Raw genomic sequence first — 18,585 nt, forward strand, 5'->3', positions numbered from 1 at the left:
GACGTGCCGTTTCCGTTAGTTGTTAACGGAACAGGACCATTTATGTTAAAAAAGGATTTTGGGACTAAAGGTGTTGAACACGTAAAGCGTAGGATTGCAAGTGAAAAGGGTCATATCTAGTATGATTAAAAGTGATATTTCGCCTAATATAAAAGAAATATGATTTGACAATGAACAGTAATTTTTGTCTAAAAAAAAACACAACATTAAACATACAATCTGTATATATATATCAAAGAGACATGATTTGACAATGAATAATGACTTTTGTCTCTTAAGACATAATTAAACATACAACACTTATTTTAAATTATCTATTAAAACAAATTCAAATATAAACACTAAATTTTCAACACATATTTATTTATTTTTATTGTTTTTCTCTATCTCCACGAAACATTGAGAAAATAAATGCAAACACTAGTTGGGGTCTTTGCATTCTCAATTCATTTCTCCACTATTTTCCAAAATATTTTCCCAAAAACTTCCAAAAAATAAAAAAAAAAAAAGCTTTCCAACAAAAGGAAAGGAGAAAATCTAAAGAAGCTGAGCAAAGAAAGCGGACAGACAGTCAACCCGAAGACAAAGAAGCGAAGGCCCAGCAGAGAGACGCGGGTCCGAAAACGGTCTTCAGCTGCCCCCACCCCACGCACCCACCCAGGAGACATCAAACGCTGTCGTGCTACCCTAAACGACAGCGCTTCATCGAATTGAATTCCCAATTCAACTTGCAGAATTTGCCAAAAAGCACACAGAGAGAAAGAGGCATCTTTATTCTTTCGCCTGCAATTCGGAAGAAGCATACACACTAAACTCTCTTCTCTCCCACGAGAAGGAGAAGGAGAGAGAGAGGTATCTGCCATTTTCTGAATATTCCTCTGAGGAAGTTTCTCCTGGTATGCTCCGGTTTTGTGTGTTTTCTTAGTTGAAGTTTATTTTCTTGTTTGATTTCTCGATCTGCTCGGTTGTTCCTCGTTGATTGCCTCATTTTTCAGCTAACATTTCAAATCACTTTCCATCTATCTTGATCTTTACTGAAGCTCTTGCATCGCCGTTTATCCTGATTCCTGATCTCTTTTGTTTTCAGCTCGTGATTTCTGTGTAGTTGTGGATAACTTCTGTCAAATGTACATGGAAGAAACTTGTGAATTAAAAATTTAATTGCTAGCTTTTGAAATTTCTACATAGGTGTTTCTGGTTGTATTAGTCTTTATACATGTTTTAGTTTTATGTAGTTCTTTCCTTTGTTTTTTTCTTTTAACTGAATGAGTTACTAGGTGCTCAAGAATTAGGCAAAAGCCCATGCTCAAAGTAGCTGTGTTAGCAATTAGGTGGTGTTTCCATTTTGTAGGGTGGCATTTCAGTTTGCTTGTAGTGCCTACTTTTGCACAAAAACTGCTTAGATCCTCAGTCCAATAGGTGTTCTGTTGATGTCACACGATAATAACTTGTCTTTTCTTACTGCTTTACTTCAACAAGATACCAAAGAGAGCTTTGATAGTCTTTGATGGTAACAAGCACTTGGCATTATAGAAGCTAAACATATGCTACAGAATTTATGGGTGAAAGCTGTTGTTCATGCGGAATGGGTGTTTAGTTCATGCCAAAATCCTTGGTTTTAAGAATAGAAGAGCGCAATAGACATTTAGCAGGTAGACGCTTGTTTAATGGCCTTTCTGTATGGTAGCGCTACTTTTCAATCAGCGTTGTAGGTGTTTGCTATGACTAGATGCATGCGAATGTTGATCAGGGTTTTGGTTTGAAATTTTGGATGACTGGATCCATAGCAACAGTGTTCATTCTTTTAGGATGTTGTTCTTTGACTGAACGCATGGAAGAATTATGATTTAATTTATTCTTTTAACAGAGGTGGCATTCTGGATCAACCTGTACAAACTCAATAAAGATGTAAATAACACCTTTCTCTATTGAAGTTTCTACTTAAGATTTGAGTTGTTATGTGCATCTTTGGAGTGTATGCACTCACATGGCATGCTCATCCGACTGGCAGTTATGCAATTTTTACTGGGAAGCTTTGTCTTGGTGGTATAAGTTGAGGATAAGCCTTGAGGATGAAGTGAGGGATTTTATCAATTTCAACAGTCAATATACATCAATCAGACCATGGAATCATCTTAATTGATGACGGCCAGCTACAGTTTGTGAAGCTAGAGCATTTTCTTTTCATTTTGTTTCAATCCTAGAACTAGTAGTTTCAAGTTCCTCTGGAAGACGGTGCCGAAGTGATGCAATTTATAGATGTGAAGATGTTTGTTCTGAATCTACCATATTTGTGCTCCTGATAATTCATGCCCTCTCAACACATCCAAAATGCACTAAACCCCTTAAGCTTTGTGCCTCCTTCAGGTGTCCTTAATGACCAAGTAAAGAAGGGCCTTTCTCCTCTTTGACCAATACTGGATAGAGGGACTACTGCACATCTGTCCATCTTTAAGTTTCAGATAAAGGATAAGTTCTATAATACGCTGTGCCATGCAAGTAGAAATTTGTTAAGGTTGCTAGATCCCCAACATTCTCTGTTACTACTTCAGTCACATTATACAATTCTATTCTGGAAGCCTTTCTCTCACCTTACTTTTCTTCTAGGTATGTGAAAATCCCACATCTGATTTTGAAAGATTCTAGAACTACAAAGATCCAGTTTAGTTGTTCCTTTATTAATGAGTATATCTTGTGGATGATGGACTGAGAGAACTTCCATAATCACTTACCGGAAACTCGTTGGGTTTAGATGATTCCTGTTTTTTTTCTCATTTAAAATGCATGCAGATAATGGACTTTCTATAAAGAAGTACCCAATCTTGTTTTCCTAGTATATAATAGGGGTGGAGGAATTTAGGGTACAGTTACTGAGTACCATGAGAAGTGTTCTATTTAAATGAGAGGGGGAAAAACAGTGTTTTTCTTGACAAAGAAACACAAAATCATGTAAAAGAACGACCGACATTTTCATTAGAAATCTCAGTCCAGGACTGTTCGAGGTTGGAAACTAAGTCATGCTGTCATGTTAATGTATTGCCTACTGCGACAAGACTAAGATGATTACTCATCTTCAATTCTCTTGTACCTCTATCATCCATTATCCTCATCTAACATCTTTTACATTTAATGGCTACATTTGTATCAGCTGCAGCTGCTTCAATTTCTTTCTGATCCATATATCTCTTCTTTTAAATTTCAGTTGGACATCAGAACATGATGCTAACATCTTCCTTCTGAAGGTAAACCCTTGGAATCTGGCACGATCAAGTTAATGTTCTCTTTCTGAAACTTATTCTTAGTATACCTATGTTTAGCTCATGATCTTGTGAGGAAAAGTAAAAGGAAGAATATTGAAAAATCAATGCAGGGAATTGTATTTTTGGAATGAGGAAAAGCTTTTCAATAGTCTTTCCATTCGCTAAAATTTATCCGTTGTTCAAACACAAGATTAATCACTTTGGTGATTAGCCATGTTGCTTGGGTTTGATTTTTGACATATTTTGGTTTCACTTGTGCAGGAAAGGCCACTTAGGGGATTGCTTTCTAGATTAAAATATATATTCTTGGTTGTTGGTATAGATATTGTACTTTACCATGACGTCATGCACCTGATATATTTGGTTTCACTTGCGCAGGAAAGGCCACTTGGGGATGGATTTCTAGATTAAATATTATTCTTGATGGTAAAGCTGTTGCAGTTTACTACGTCACGCATGTCCAGATTTTTATCCTTACTTACCATGTATTGTTAGGCCTCTTATCTTCATGCTTGTCAGAAAATTCAAAACAGTAAGAAGAGCATGACGAAAAATTGATATGAACAATCATGGGGTCAACTATTAGACATTTTAAATTATGTGGCAACAGTAGATGAAACTAAAATTAGTGAGAGTTGGCAGCATCAGACTTATGAAAGAATTTAAAACACTGAAAGAATAGAGGAAAAGATTGTCATGACAGGGTATATTGTTACTAGTATGTCCACCTCTCATCTCATAGAGATGATGTATAGTAAGAACTGGCTGCATATGAACTTTTGAAGGGACTTAAAATGTAAAATCGGAATGGAGAATACAGGCTATATGAATAGAATGTTTAACCTCTATGTTTATTTAGCCTTGCATTCTACTTGATGAGAAATGACTATATTCACTGACGTGTTGCTTTAATCGAAGGACCACAATCACTTGACCATAAAGACCTTCATGGCCATCACGGCTGAGAGAGATGCTGCAATCCGTGAAAGGAACATGGCACTGGAAGAGAGAAAGAGGGCTTTTGCAGAGAGAGATATGGCAATGTTGCAGAGAGATGCTGCAATTGCTGAGCGTAACGCCGCCATACAAGAGCGAGATGAAGCAATTGCTTCTCTGCGATTTCGGGAGGGCTCAATGAATGACAATAGCACTATCCCTGATTCACTTGGAAATGAACTAGAAAGTGGATCTAAACGCATTCACTACCAGCATCAAATTCGTGCATCTGAACCTGAATATAGTCCAAGGGGAAGTTTGAGGGGCAGTGATATTACAGAGGCTTCTGAGACCGCCAAGTCTAGGAGAGGAAGGCAGCCGAAAGATGGAAAGGTAACGAAACCATCCAAGTCTCCAAGGGTGGGCAAAAGAATGGCCGAAGGGATGAGCAAGCAGGTGAATTCTGCTCCATCTAATGGTTGGAATACTCAGCAGGATTTCGAGAGCGACGAGGAGGACCTAGATAAGCAGGTCTCGTGGAAGGATAATCTGGGTTTGAACCAAATTAACTTCGACGAGTCTGCGATGCCAGTGCCGGTATGCACTTGCACAGGTTCACCACAGCCATGCTATAGATGGGGAAACGGTGGATGGCAGTCCGCCTGCTGTACAACCACGATCTCAATGTACCCATTACCCCAAGTCGCAAATAAACGCTACTCTAGAGTTGGTGGCAGAAAAATGAGTGGAAGCGCTTTTAGCAAGTTGCTTAATCGACTTGCTGCTGAGGGATACGACTTTTCTGCTCCACTTGATCTGAAGGACCACTGGGCTAAGCATGGCACGAATCGTTACAGCACTCTAAAATAGATTTTAATCATCCGAGACACGTGGATAAAAGTTTGGAGTCCGATGATGCTCCTACTTTTACTTCAGTCTTGGGGTTCGTATTTTTCTATAATATCCATCCAATGTAATTGCCCTGATTGGATTCTTGTTTGTTATGTATACACTGTTGAAAGAAATGGTTAGGAACCGGACTGAGTGGAAACACTTGCAGTCTCAGATGTCTAACTCCCGATTTGTACACTATTGATGATGAGAAAGAAATATCCTGTTTATGTGGCACTTTGCTGGTTGCAGGAAATTTACCGCATTCTATTGCCTAGATCATAAAGATACAGCCACGGGCGCGCGCACAGACATATATATATATATGTATCATACTTTGCTGTGTGATTGATTTGGTTCGTCCGAACTTAGTTTGGATAAGAATTTTTTCCTGACGATTTTTTTGCAGTTTATAAGGGAATAAGCCTCCAAACAAAAATTAATTAAAGTATTCATTTGAGTAAATAACTAAAATAAAAGTATAATTGTTCACAAAATAGTAGTTTTCAATCGTGCATATAATGCATAATACTTGTGATCAAGTTGTTGCACCGTTCACAGATAATACAATAATAGATAGTGAATATACTAAATTAAGTTTGCAGGAGAATAAAAATTCAAAAGCAAAATCAAGAAACATTACAAAAGACATTCTGATTATCAATTTAACATATTGAAATCCTTGCATTAGCTATTGCTTCCAGTTCCAACATACTTCTTTTTTCTCTAAATTGTTATATATATTTAATTCCGAAAGTTTAATAATACATGAATCTTGGGATGTTGTTTTCTGGCATTTTTTTAGTCTTAAAGAGGTCGGATAGCTATAAAAAATGATTTTTTCTTACAAAATACTTTGAGTAAGATGTTTCTCAAAATTATTCACTGTTTTGTATCTAAATGAATATGATATAATTCGCTATCTATTTGGATTGAATGGGCATTTAAAACTGTATGAAGTTAAGTGTTATAACATGGTTGTTATTTGACCGTTGTGAACATCTAACATTTGTTATGAACTAGGATCAATCCATATGAATATTCAAGAGGTTCCATTTATCTTGATATTGCTCGGTTCCTCACAATATTCATATGCAAGTGTTCTTTAAATATTTATCTGGCTTTACGAATTTGTTCAAAGTGGTCAATGGGCTTGAACTGAACGGTACGCAAGGTTCACTAGGGTAACGTCTGCATCTAATTGAGTAGCCATGTACCGAAGGCATTGTCAACCCAATGCGGTCATGGAGTTGCTCCTTATGTGGAGGATAAGATAGTAAATTATCTTTCGTAAGACATAAGGTGGAGACTATGTAATTTAGTCATTGCCTAATATGATCATCATATGCTTGATGAATATTATTGCCAGTCAATTTGATGTATCTAACTATTCGATTGACTTTTATGTTATCACCATTTTGTTTCATGTTCACCCATTCATACCCTCACTATTGATAGTTGATTAGATTGGTACTTACGTTTTTTATGACGAGGAAAAGTCATTTCTCAGTTATGAAAAAATTGATAGTATATTATATCTTCAAGAATGAAAAGGCAACAATAATCATTGTTGTGAAGATTTATAAGTGTTACATATATAAAAAAGAAAAAAACAATCTTCAAAGTATAAAAAGAATATTTCGTAGTAGATATATTATACTCATTTATTATGTAAATACAGCTGACGCTAATAATATTCTAAATATTTATGGTCAACGAACCCAAAAATTGATGAAATAAACTATTTAACTTCCAAAAAACTTAACATCAATGATAACTTGCAAGATTTCTCGACTAGAGTTGGAAATTCGGTTTGGCTGATGTATTAAGATGACGAAGAATGGTTAAAAAGTGCTTAAAGTAAATATAATGTAGTTTTATGATCTAATTTGTAAAACTTGGACTCGTTTTTTTCCATGAATCTTGATACCTTTGTGCTATAATTTGTATTATACTGACATATTTTCTTGACATTGACAGCCAAAAAAAACACATACTTCAAAGGTAAAAAATATGTTTATATTGTTATTAATTAATTTTAATACATTGGTAATTTATCTATAACATTACTACTCAGACCACATTTTGCCCAACAATTGAACCGTGAATAATAACCCACTTAATTTTTTTGCTTGATTAACTCCTATTGTTGAGAAACTCTCACTAAGACATTTATCACATTGTTTATGTTAAATTATTTTTTTTATTTTCATATACTAAATATTATATAGGACATAACCATGACCCCTGCACATCCAATTTATTGATACGAGAGCAGTCAAAGCATTGCTATTTATCTTATAATAATAAAATATCCCCAAGATTAGTCTCTTCATACATAAACTCCATTTTATTAAGAAAAAATTAAGAATGAGCTACTTATAACAAAAAAAAAAAAAAAATGTGAGTCAAGCTTGAGCTGAAACCCAAATCCAAATTTATGAGTCAATTTGAGGCTATAACGATCAAGCGCAATGGATTTGAGCTTGAAATTATACTAATAAGCTTGGCTCATAATACTTACTGACAACCTTAAATGGAAATGACATGTAAGGACCATTCCAGCATTAACCTCAACACAATAAGAATTCACCCAAAGAACAGGTCAGAAAGCTGGAAAACTATTGAACAATTAGAACATAACTGGAAATTCAAACAGATCATATAAAACAAACAATATTTCGAACCCTCAAATGTATAAGATGATGATCACATCCCAAGATTTATTACCAAGTAAGAAACCAAATATCGGCCTGTCTAAACAGGTGAGAAATAAAAAATGCATGCATGAGAAGGAAAGGTACCTATGGCGAATGTCACGGTTTTTGATCAACAGAGCACGAGTATATTTACATGTCTGCATATATGATACTTGTGCTGACTAAAAATTACACAAGGAAAAAGAAAGGAGATGGAGATACAGGAAAATAAGAAAAGCCAACAAGAGAGAACAGAGAATGAAGGTCAGTCCTGGCAGCAAAATCAAATCAAAGTAGCAAAGAATGTGTTGAATGCTAGAACTTTTGCAAGTGCTCAATAGTAGATGAACTGTATAAGTGGAGTAACTTATATTTATTCTTGCATCAAAAGGTTTCCACAAATACCCAACATGGGGAGAAGCTAATTTTCTCCTACACCAAAAGATACTGCCAGTATGGGCGTCCGCAGGTGGGACCCAATAAGCAAGAAAGGAAAGCGAGATCTATCACCCATTTACAAAAGATAATCTACCAATATGACACCCATAGTTTTGTATCCCAATCATTTCCTGTGTCACAAAAAGATTTATCAACCTTCATTGTAGGAAAAAAGAATAGGGGATTATCCTGCTGCTATCAGTGAGGACTGGTTCAGGCTGAGGAACGCAAGTCCTCTCCTCCACCCAACTCCAGAAAAAGAAAGGCCAGACCCATTTCCTAGAATTCGAGCCATCAGGAGATATTTCATATAGGAGAGAGACAAACAGGGTCTTAAGCAACAGTAAACTGGAACATCCTCAACCCAGGACCACCTGATCTTAGTAATTCAGGCAGCATCCCATTATCACATAAGCATATACATATGTGTGTGTGTGTATCCCTATTGAATCTAGTAATTTGGATCACAAGCCAATCTCCATAAATAATTCCTACCAGTCGTAGCTCAATGGCAGGCTTGTTGGACTGCCTCCGCAGGCTATATCTATGTTTAGTCATAGACAGGACATCAGAAATGCAACCAAGCACATGTAACATCATAACAAGCCCTACAGGAGCAATGTATACCCACAATAAAATCCTAAAAAACATCAGATCACCTAGGAAATGACATCAGCATAAAATGTTGATCCAAAACAAACGGATCCTAAAATAACCAAGTTCTTTCCTATATCATTTCCAACAAAGGATCAATCGCTGTCAGTAAATCCTTGGGGCAATCAGCTTTTTAGCATTGAGAAGCTTAGCTGACCAACAAAAACCATATACAGAAATCAGAAATTAACTTGAAGAAAATAGCTAATATTAAAATCTTCCCCTTTACTAGACCCAAGTCACAGTGAGTCTAATTCCCAGAAATCACAATGTAATTTCAGTTCAACAGGAATAGATATTTCTCCATTTAGTAAACATCTACATTACCAAGAGAGTTTCTCTTTTGCAAACCAATTGAAACTATACATCCTCTAAACATTGTATTTTTCAAAAGAGAAAGCTAAAAGATCAAGCATACAATAGATTGCTAAACCCATTCAAAAGAAAGCCAATGCCTCTATTTGATAGAACTACACACTACTATAAAATTATGATTAACATAAAAAAGATACTGATGGCAAAATCTATCACTTTAATCAAAAGACAGCACCATTCAAACCGGGTAACTAAAGGTTAGTTTTTGCATTCAACAATAAGAAATATTTTCAATTAGATGCCAAGCCTTCAATGTGCACATGGAGCTCTTCTCTCAAGTATTTCTGTCATCAGAACGTTAGATGCCCACTAATTACATAAAGATCCATCAATATCCCCCATAAAATTTATCACATTTCCAGAAACGGTCTTATGAACCTGACGGCCTCTGAGAAGATAATACCAATTTCTTGGTGAAGTAGGATATATATGGTTATCAGCTTATAATATAACCACCTCTTGTCGAAGTACATACATAATATTCATCACTAACATATCCATATTGCAATCATCACTTCTAACTCAATGTAGATGGATTTCTTAAACACTATCTCATTCAACCAAAATCCATTGCAATAATCTCCAAAAATCAACAGTTTCTCACTTAAAATGCCTGCTTCGTTCATCAAAGATCAGAATTTCAAGCAATACCACTGGTTACTGTTTTTTTTTATCTCAGACTGCACTCTGCCCAACAAATTACAACCTAACTTGTCTGTCGAAGGTTCCAGTTAAAATGGTCATACCACTCACTCATCCCACAGGAAAAGTATAAGAAGAAGAATTAGTCCGCCTCATCTTAAAAGTATAACCAACATCCTCAAACTGCTTTACCCAAGCAGAAGAAACTCGCAGAACAATTGGACTCCACCTCAAAAATTCAGTACTAAAATCCAGGCATCTTAGACATGGAATATTGTTATCTACACGAAGGTCCTTTCACAAGCGATGCCCTAAAAGTTGTGAACACTATACCGAAATCTAAAATCTGCAAAACGAAGAACTGCGAGCAAGGAAAGAACAGCGATGAAGGTGAATGGAACAAGTACTAGTAAAAGAAAAAAAAAATGGGAGGAAACGCAAGGGAATCATTAGATTTTCTTCCAGGCCACCAGACCAGAGTCGTGTCTTCTCATCAACCAGACAACTGAAACTTAACCTTTTAGATTTCACCTGCAATGGCATAAAGCTAGTGAGAAGAACATCAATCTTGCAGCCAGAAGTAAAGAATATGGGAAATTTACGTTCATAATTACCTACCTTAAAACCATGAGCCTAGTAATAGTAACCACGTCCATATGTGTGATCATTCCCATAAAACGATGAATATGAACCTCCTCGATACTGTACATCATATGAAAAATGAGTGTGGAAGGTCCGACATGCAGATCCAATTAAAAAATACAAAATCATGGTACTTACTTCAGGACCATAATAATTTTGGCGGTAGAGGCCACCATCAGCTCCAAGATCATCTGATTCCAAAAGAAACTGAGATGATAAGAAGGAAATCCTTCAAAAATGGACGAAACCAAAAAACCCTTACCACGATATCTAGTTCCGCAAAATGGAACAGCAGGGTCTGACAGATCCAGTCGAGCACGGTGCCTACTAGGCTCTGCAAGACCAGAATCCTGGTCCTAGAAGTGAAAATCAATAAATCAAATATACTTAAATACCAACTCATTCCCTGTTTAAAAGAGTTCACATGAAACCACTAAGAGTCCTAGCTTACCATCATGTAATAGGGCCTCTTTATTCCATGGGCAGCATCATCATATGGGTATGGTTCATCAAAATGCCTTCTCATGAATGATCTGTCATATCCCTCTTCAAAAGAATAAGGATATCTCCTATACGAATCATAGTCGCCATAGCCTCTATCACTTGCACCATGCCTCACTCTGTCAGGATAAGGTCTCACCGGCGATGGGTCTCGATCGGCACCCCTAAACCCCCATCTACCCCCTGCTCATGAAATGCACCATTATTTATAAAGTTCAAAATCAAAGCTAAAGTTCATGTGCTTGTTTCCAATTTTATGCCAATCATTGGAAAAGAAACAATGCAAAGGGAGATACAACACCTTGTTCGAGATTAGGTCTACCATGAAAAGGAGGATATGGATTGTCAATTTCATGTTCATGGGGAAAGCCCATCCTGCCTCCACGTCCAGGTCCACGAGGATAGAAACCCCGGCCATGCTGGATGTTTGCTCGGTTAAAAGAACGTCCACCTCGTCCAAAACCCCTTCCTACAAGCAAATCAATACACCATAGAAAAGCCTATGACACAAACAGTAAGAATCTCAATTGCACAGAAAACAGATATCCTTACCAGAAAATCTAGGAAAAGTTCCACTGCTACCATGAGCAATCCAAAAACCCCCACACATTCCACCTTTTACAGCCTGCATCTTGGGTAAAGGATTTGAAAGTCTTGCTCGCACTTTAACCTAAGAAAAAATAGAACGAGGTGAGAGAAACTCATAATGTGCTACAAATAAAGCAAAGTAAAATCAGCACAAAACAAACCAGAAGACTAAAAAGATATTACAGGCTTCCTTCCTAGTTCACAGTCAACATACTGCCTTGGCAACATAAGCACATTACATGAAAGGTCCCAAGGCGGACAGCATGGTGCAGGTCTTTTCAAAGCATGGCACATATTTATTGAAATAAATTATATATTCATACATAAATATCTCATAACATCAATAATGCCCAAACAATTAAATATAAACACTAGAACTTATTTTAACAATTATACCATAAAAGAAATATGTAAAACAACTAGTTTCAGGGAAAAGAAGAGTTCCAAAAACGCAAGTCCAGTATTAAACTGGGCAAAGCCCAGTTGTTAAAAAAAATTGAGCTGAAAAAAGAAGGGCACTATAGCGCCACTATGCCACAGAAAAAGGCTCGCTAAGCACCATGGCTCACCATTTACAACTATGATAATATCTCAAATGAATCAGGACTGTTCCTTAGAACTCTGCTAAACAAAGGCCACATAAATGGAAATTCACATGTACCTTTGAGTTACCATCATTCAGTCCATTGTTGTTTACACCTTCAACACATGAAACTGCAGCTTCATGTGTACTGAAATCAACAAATCCAAAATCCTTCCTCTTGGCTGTTGACATATTTCGTGCCAACATAATTCGCGCAATATCACCAAAAACTTTGAATTTCTCCCTCACATGATCTTCGTCCCAGTATGGTGGGAGCCCATCAATGAACACTGATTTAACCTGGGCCATGACTTCGGGATCTGGCTCACGTAAAGGTTCAGCAAATGCCACTTTGGCCGTTCTCTCAGAGTGGCCAAATACAACATCATGCTTTTGGAGTCTTTTATAAGCCAACATAGCCTCAGCATGAGAAGAAAATTCGATAAATGCAAAACCACGACTCAACCCTTCATATCGGGGATCTGCTACCAGAGTGATGTTTTCAACACCTTCTATTCCATAATCCTTCAGTTTTTGTTTTATCTGTCATAGATACAATCATGAGAAGCATTTAGTTATTGATAACATTATACGGAGCTAAGGAAATGAAGAATTAGCTTACGGCTTCCTTTGTCCAGGTGTTGCAAATATTCCCCAAAAACAACGTGTCGTTATCCTCACTTGCTGCAGTCCCACATCGCTTACCATGTATCTAAGAAAGAGCTAATATCAGAATTGCACTCGCATATTCCTATATACACAAACTAGTGAACAGACTCGCACAAGCATAAACAGCTAATAAACTCACCAAATTATACATTAATCTAATAATTAAATGTAACATAAATGCAAGAAAACTCAGAAATAATTCATACCACAGGATTCTTCATCTCTGACAGAGCACGGCTTGCTTGCTCCTTTGTCGCAAATTGGACAAAAGCATACCCCTTATTCTTGTTTGTTGATGGATCCACATGCATGCGAACTTCAACGACCTCGCCTGCATACTCAAACACCTTTCTAACATCCGCTTCCACAGCGTCCCGGTCCAGCCCACCAACAAATATCTCCCTCTCTTTCCTCACCTTACGCTCCCTTGCAGCAGCATTTAACTGCACGCGTTCCTCTTCCAAAGTCTCAGCTTCTGCCTCATTCTGCGGTGCATCATCATCAGCAAAATCTTCTGCACCAAATTCTTCATGAACCTCTTGATCGCTGAGCCCCTCAATCTTTCCATCATCAGGTTCCTCTAGGGAAGCATCCTCCTGTTTCACTTCATGACTGGTTTCTCCTTCAATTCCAATAGTTTTAGCTTTAGGATCTCCTTCACTAATTGTTTTTGACTGCGACCCTTTTTCTTCCTTTGTCTCTTCTGCTTTATTAGTCATACAGGGTTCTTGATCCTCCACAGGATTTGCATCTGTAGCCATAGTTCCTATAGTCTCAGACAACTTGTCACCAATGTCCATCAACTGCATTTCTGGTTCACTTGCCTTTTCTTCTGCCTTCTCAGACAACTTTCCAATATCGCTAGTGTCTTTATCCTCCACCACAGCGTGCTCAACATTTTCAACCAAAGTTTTTTCATCTGTTGCAGGTTCATCATTGGAAGCTTCTGTACTTTTTTTATCCTCTATAGTTCTATTTTCCGTGGTTTCTTCAATCTTTGCCTTCTCATTTACTGCTGATGCGTTGGTCCGCCCAGAAGCAGCTCTAGCTGAAACTGGAGTTTTTCTGATCACTTTCCTTACAACCTTTTTAACTACTTTTGTTCCAGAAACAGGTTTTGCTACTGCTGATGCTTGACCAACTTGTTCAACTACAACAAATAAAAATGAAAAAGCAACTGATCAAACGTGAGAATCAAAATTGAACAATCGAATGCCTAAAAGAAGCATGTAATATCCAAAAGCCTCCTCATGTTCTAAAAGAGAGCGCATGTAGAAGACCAAGGTTGTTGGATTGGATAGACAAACCAGTTAACATGCTGGATATCTGAAAAGCTAAACCTTTTCAAACCAAAGCAGTTTAGATTGAAAAATCAAGAATCAACATTTTGCATGTGCACCAAAACAGGTATTATGGGTTGAAACCATGTGGGTACCATCAAGATATTGTTAGAAGGTTCGTCTATTCTCGACTGAAGGCCTTTGACGTTCGTTTGTAGCAAAATTCACTACTTAAAGCTATTCATCAACTATCAATACTAAAAATTAGCATCCACCAGCCAAAAAGACAATCACAAAGTCATAACTATTTGATGCTAAAGGAAATACCCAAAACTAACACCAAAAGGCACAAAAAATAAGCCAGGTTACACAATTCCTATAAACCTGATGGCTTCGAATCGGGAGTGACGCTGACTTGCTTTGTCCTCCCGGCACACGCACGCTTTGCCTCGCCTGTCTTCAGCGTTTCCGTCTGCGTTGGAGAAGATTCGACCTTCACCTCCACAGATGACGGCGTCGCTTGTGTCTTGGCGGCCGACTTCTTGGCCGCCGGAGGTGTCTTCTTAGTCGCCGCGGCTGGTTTCTGGGTGTCGGAGTTTCGGGTTCTCATGGCAATCTTCGATATTATTTACTCTACGTGAACTCAATTCTTGCGGAAGAATTTGGAACCCTAGCTTTTCTTCGAGAACAAACTCTTTAATGCTGTATGTCATTCAACCTTCAATTTGCATGTTGTTGTTGTCGACATTGAGGTTTCTTTTCCCACCTAATATTTTGCGTAATTATCGATTTCGTCCTATAACTTAGGCAGTATTCCAATTTGGCCCCATTTAGTAAAATCTCCTTATATTTGGTCCTATTACCAATTTTGGCTAGAAATTGCACAAGGAAAGTGATAACTCTGCAATTATAATAATTTTATAGCAATTTAATCTTCCTTTTTAAGCCAAAATATTCCTAATTATGTGATTTTATTGCATATTCAGCAAAAAAGGAAGATTACAAGGACGTTTCTGCAAAATTGACAAAGTGCGCCCACGCTTAATGGAGTAGTCAACTCGGGATAAGGATAAGCACGAACGATTTCCCCAAAAGATAAAGGAATCAAGTGTTTAGATTTAAAAAGGATTCTTTTAAGCTTATCTTTTGTAATCTATTTACCTTTTTAGAGTTTATCACGTATCTATCCCCCCACTACGTCTAGATTCGTAAGGGACTTTTATTATAAATAGGGGGATCTCTTCATTAGAAATCATTCAGTTTTATTTTAGAACTCTATAGAATTCTCTGTTCATCTCTTCTCTTTTATTTTACTACCGGAATTAATGGAATTTCACTTTATAGTGTGTTCTTCCATTAATATGTCCGGCTAAATTCCCTATTTTCTGGTTAAGGTATGGTGATTGCTTGATTCCCATTATGTTGTGAGATCTAGTCTGCGTTCTACACTTGTCAGACAAATATTCATGCTATTCTCTGTGCTTTAATTACAAACGTCTGATTTATGAATGATTCGGCCGGTTGTTCATTATCAATAAGGTTTGCTTAGCTAATTGGACTTTATAAATCTGTGTAATTGTTTATTTAGTTCAATACTTAGTAGCAACGTAGCATAATTGGTTATGTCACAGTATTTAGTTATATTATGGGGAATGCATGATCTAGTTTAAACGAATTGTCCTCGTAGGAGTTTGTTGATTAGAATCAGGCCTTTCTAATTCTTAATGCTGTTAATAGATTAAATCTTGTGGACGTTCCTAAGGTTGTCTGTTAATTAGAGATCTAGCCAACGGTCGTACCTTGGCTGACGAAAAGGTAAGGAAAGGTGAGGTTGTTAGGTCGTACCAACGACCATAACTGGTTTATTTGTCCATACATGTGTTATTCTTGCATCAATGGTCAACTCACAAGAATCAAGCATAATCATAATCTTAACCGAAAAATCTCTCTCTCATATCTCTATCAGGTATTTTTAATTATTTAGTTTTTTATCACATCTTTTTATCAACAACCTTCCCCATTATTTTTCATTTTTCTAAAAGAAATTAACTTAAAACCAATCCCCGTGGATCGACCCTACTCCCACTTTCACAAGTGTAGTAGGAATTATTTTTGGTGACTTCGACACTCATCAGAAAGGGAAAATATAAATGAAATAGAAAAATTATTATCCAAATCAAATCAATTACAAAGCAAGTGTGATATATTCGTCATATGTTTGGTCACTTTTCATGAATTATATATCAATCACAAGACAATTGTATTGAACTTGTCATATAATTGGCTCAAGTTCGACCAACTCCAATTTAAATTACAATCTCCCATAAAATAGCTATACTAATACAAAAATATGGTTAGAGAAATAGTTAGGTCAAGACAAAAGTTTGATCTTTCTTCTTTAGATAAAAGTTGCCTTGCACTTTCTGATAAATCTTACGATCATCAAGATTTTTTCTAATTTATTTAATTTATAAAATGCCGTACGTTGTGATGAAAGAGGGACGTTTTGAGATAATTGTTGAATATATTAACAAATCTACAAACAGTTGGCGACATTCTCAAGTTTTTTCTATTATTGATAAATATGAGATTGGTGAATATATCAATTAACATCCCTAGTTCCTAAAATGTGTGAATTTAGCAAATTAGTTTTAGATTTTGGGCTGAGGTAACTTGCCTGCAATCAGTTATCCAGACTTAATGGCTAATTATATGGTTCGAGGAGGTACATGGTTGATCAAGCCAATTCATATAGGATGCCACTAATCCCGGGAAGCACTAAGCAGCATTTGAGTGCAAACAACATAGTATATCAAAGTTTTGTTGTTATTGATGAGCAATCGGTTATTTGGTGACTTGGCGTTTATCTATCAAATTTGTCATTAATCATGATTAATTATACGTTGAAGTCCTGCAAAAATGATTGAAATCTTTATTAAATAATGGGATGTTGGATGATTCTTACACAGAAAATGTTATGTGCAACGAGATTTTTGACTATTTATTATGTGTGTAGATTTCTTTTATTCTTAAAGAATGCAACAAACCTGTGGATGGGCCGGTTGAAGGAGTTAATAGCAAGGAAACCCCGAGCTACCTTTGAACTATTGGTAAGGACCGAGAAATACATCAAAATCGAGATAACTACCGACCCCTATAAAAAGAAATACCAATGAGGAGGAAAAGATAACACCTTCAATAGGATAAGAAAGTAGAAGATGCCCAAAATAACTTAGCACACCACAAGCCATTGAAACGTCGCGTTGTAGTTCTTGCTATTGCAAAGTAGCAAGGTTTAGTCTATTGACCACCATAAATGAGAGAGAATATAAGAGGATGGAGTCTGATCGCTATTGCAGTTTTATGAAGACAAAAGATGCACCTCTTAAAATTGCTATCACTTAAAAGATGAAATAGAAAGTCTAATTCAAAAAGGGCAATTTAAAAAATTCATAGGTGACGACAACGAATAAAAAAAATTTAAAAAGATGAAATCATATAGAGACAACCCACCGACTGAAAAAATTGTTGGGACCATATCCTAAAGGCCAACCATACGAGTTTTATTCGAATAATTAAGGTTACCAATGCAGGAAGCAAAAACTAATGAGAAGGCAAAGAACAAAAGCTGTTTGTACTTAAAGGGTAGGAATAAATGATTATTTAGAATGAACAGACCTCCTTATGGTCATTATGTCATGGGATAAAAGTTGCGTATTTCAAAATCTTCTATCTTAAAGGTGAATAACATTTTTTATCTTTTATTGATGTACACAGACAAGCCTCTAATAAAAAATTGAACAACTTGACCCCTAAGGCAAATAAAAAAGGAGGGTTCATCGAGGGTCATAATACGAATCCCGAAGCTGAAAACATCTTCAACTCGAGAACTCAAACTGAATTCCCCAAATGGGTTAAGACCACAAATTTGCTCGAGGTACATAACAAAACATCACAAAGCTAAAAACCTTTTCAATTCGAGAACTCCTACAAAGTTCCCTCAAATGAATTGAGATCACAAGCTTTCGTCAAAATGCATAACACAACACCCCAATGCTATACCATGTATGTTGTGATTATAAGTATAGTTTTTGATTTTAAATTAACTTAAGATAAAAAGTTGCAAATTAAAATAGTCTATTTAATTTAGGGTAAATGCTATATGTGGTCTCTTAAATTTTTATTTAAAATCACTTTAGCTCCTCAAATTCATTTCTTGACTTTAGCATTCTTAAATTTAAATTTTTGTCTCAGTTTGGTCCCTCTGACCATTTTTCGCTGAAAATATAGTTGGTGTTTAACTTTTTTGAGGGTAAAAATTTATTGACCATTTTTACCCTCCAACGATTCAAAACCAGGCCACATTTTCGATAAAAAATGGTAAGAGAGATCAAATTGAGACAAAAATTAAAGTTTAAGGATGCTTA

At 36.5% G+C, this 18,585-nt stretch overlaps 2 protein-coding genes across 4 annotated transcripts; one reads left to right on the top strand and one right to left on the bottom strand.

The window, feature by feature from the left end:
* Nucleotides 729-5,352, top strand: LOC105178135 (protein BASIC PENTACYSTEINE6). Of its 2 annotated transcripts, XM_011101509.2 has the most exons (5): nucleotides 729-896; nucleotides 1,868-1,908; nucleotides 3,203-3,242; nucleotides 3,639-3,686; nucleotides 4,179-5,352. In XM_011101509.2, the coding sequence occupies exons 4-5, from the start codon at nucleotides 3,684-3,686 to the stop codon at nucleotides 5,064-5,066; spliced, it is 891 nt and encodes a 296-aa protein (XP_011099811.1). In that variant the 5' UTR covers nucleotides 729-896; nucleotides 1,868-1,908; nucleotides 3,203-3,242; nucleotides 3,639-3,683; the 3' UTR covers nucleotides 5,067-5,352. The 2 variants fall into 2 exon arrangements, with proteins under 2 accessions (XP_011099811.1, XP_011099810.1); XM_011101508.2 differs by lacking the exon at nucleotides 1,868-1,908.
* LOC105178136 (nucleolin) lies at nucleotides 7,728-14,897 on the bottom strand. 2 transcript variants are annotated; one of them, XM_020699022.1, is made up of 11 exons: nucleotides 14,543-14,897; nucleotides 13,085-14,028; nucleotides 12,832-12,921; nucleotides 12,288-12,752; nucleotides 11,591-11,708; nucleotides 11,340-11,507; nucleotides 10,989-11,221; nucleotides 10,803-10,893; nucleotides 10,676-10,728; nucleotides 10,514-10,597; nucleotides 7,728-10,426 (listed from the first exon to the last, which is right to left on the bottom strand). In XM_020699022.1, the coding sequence occupies exons 1-10, from the start codon at nucleotides 14,766-14,768 to the stop codon at nucleotides 10,529-10,531; spliced, it is 2,457 nt and encodes an 818-aa protein (XP_020554681.1). In that variant the 5' UTR covers nucleotides 14,769-14,897; the 3' UTR covers nucleotides 7,728-10,426; nucleotides 10,514-10,528. The 2 variants fall into 2 exon arrangements, with proteins under 2 accessions (XP_020554681.1, XP_011099812.1); XM_011101510.2 differs by having other exon boundaries at nucleotides 10,800-10,893.

Source organism: Sesamum indicum, linkage group LG15 (genome assembly GCF_000512975.1).
Source record: "Sesamum indicum cultivar Zhongzhi No. 13 linkage group LG15, S_indicum_v1.0, whole genome shotgun sequence".
In the NCBI taxonomy this organism is placed as follows: domain Eukaryota; kingdom Viridiplantae; phylum Streptophyta; class Magnoliopsida; order Lamiales; family Pedaliaceae; genus Sesamum; species Sesamum indicum.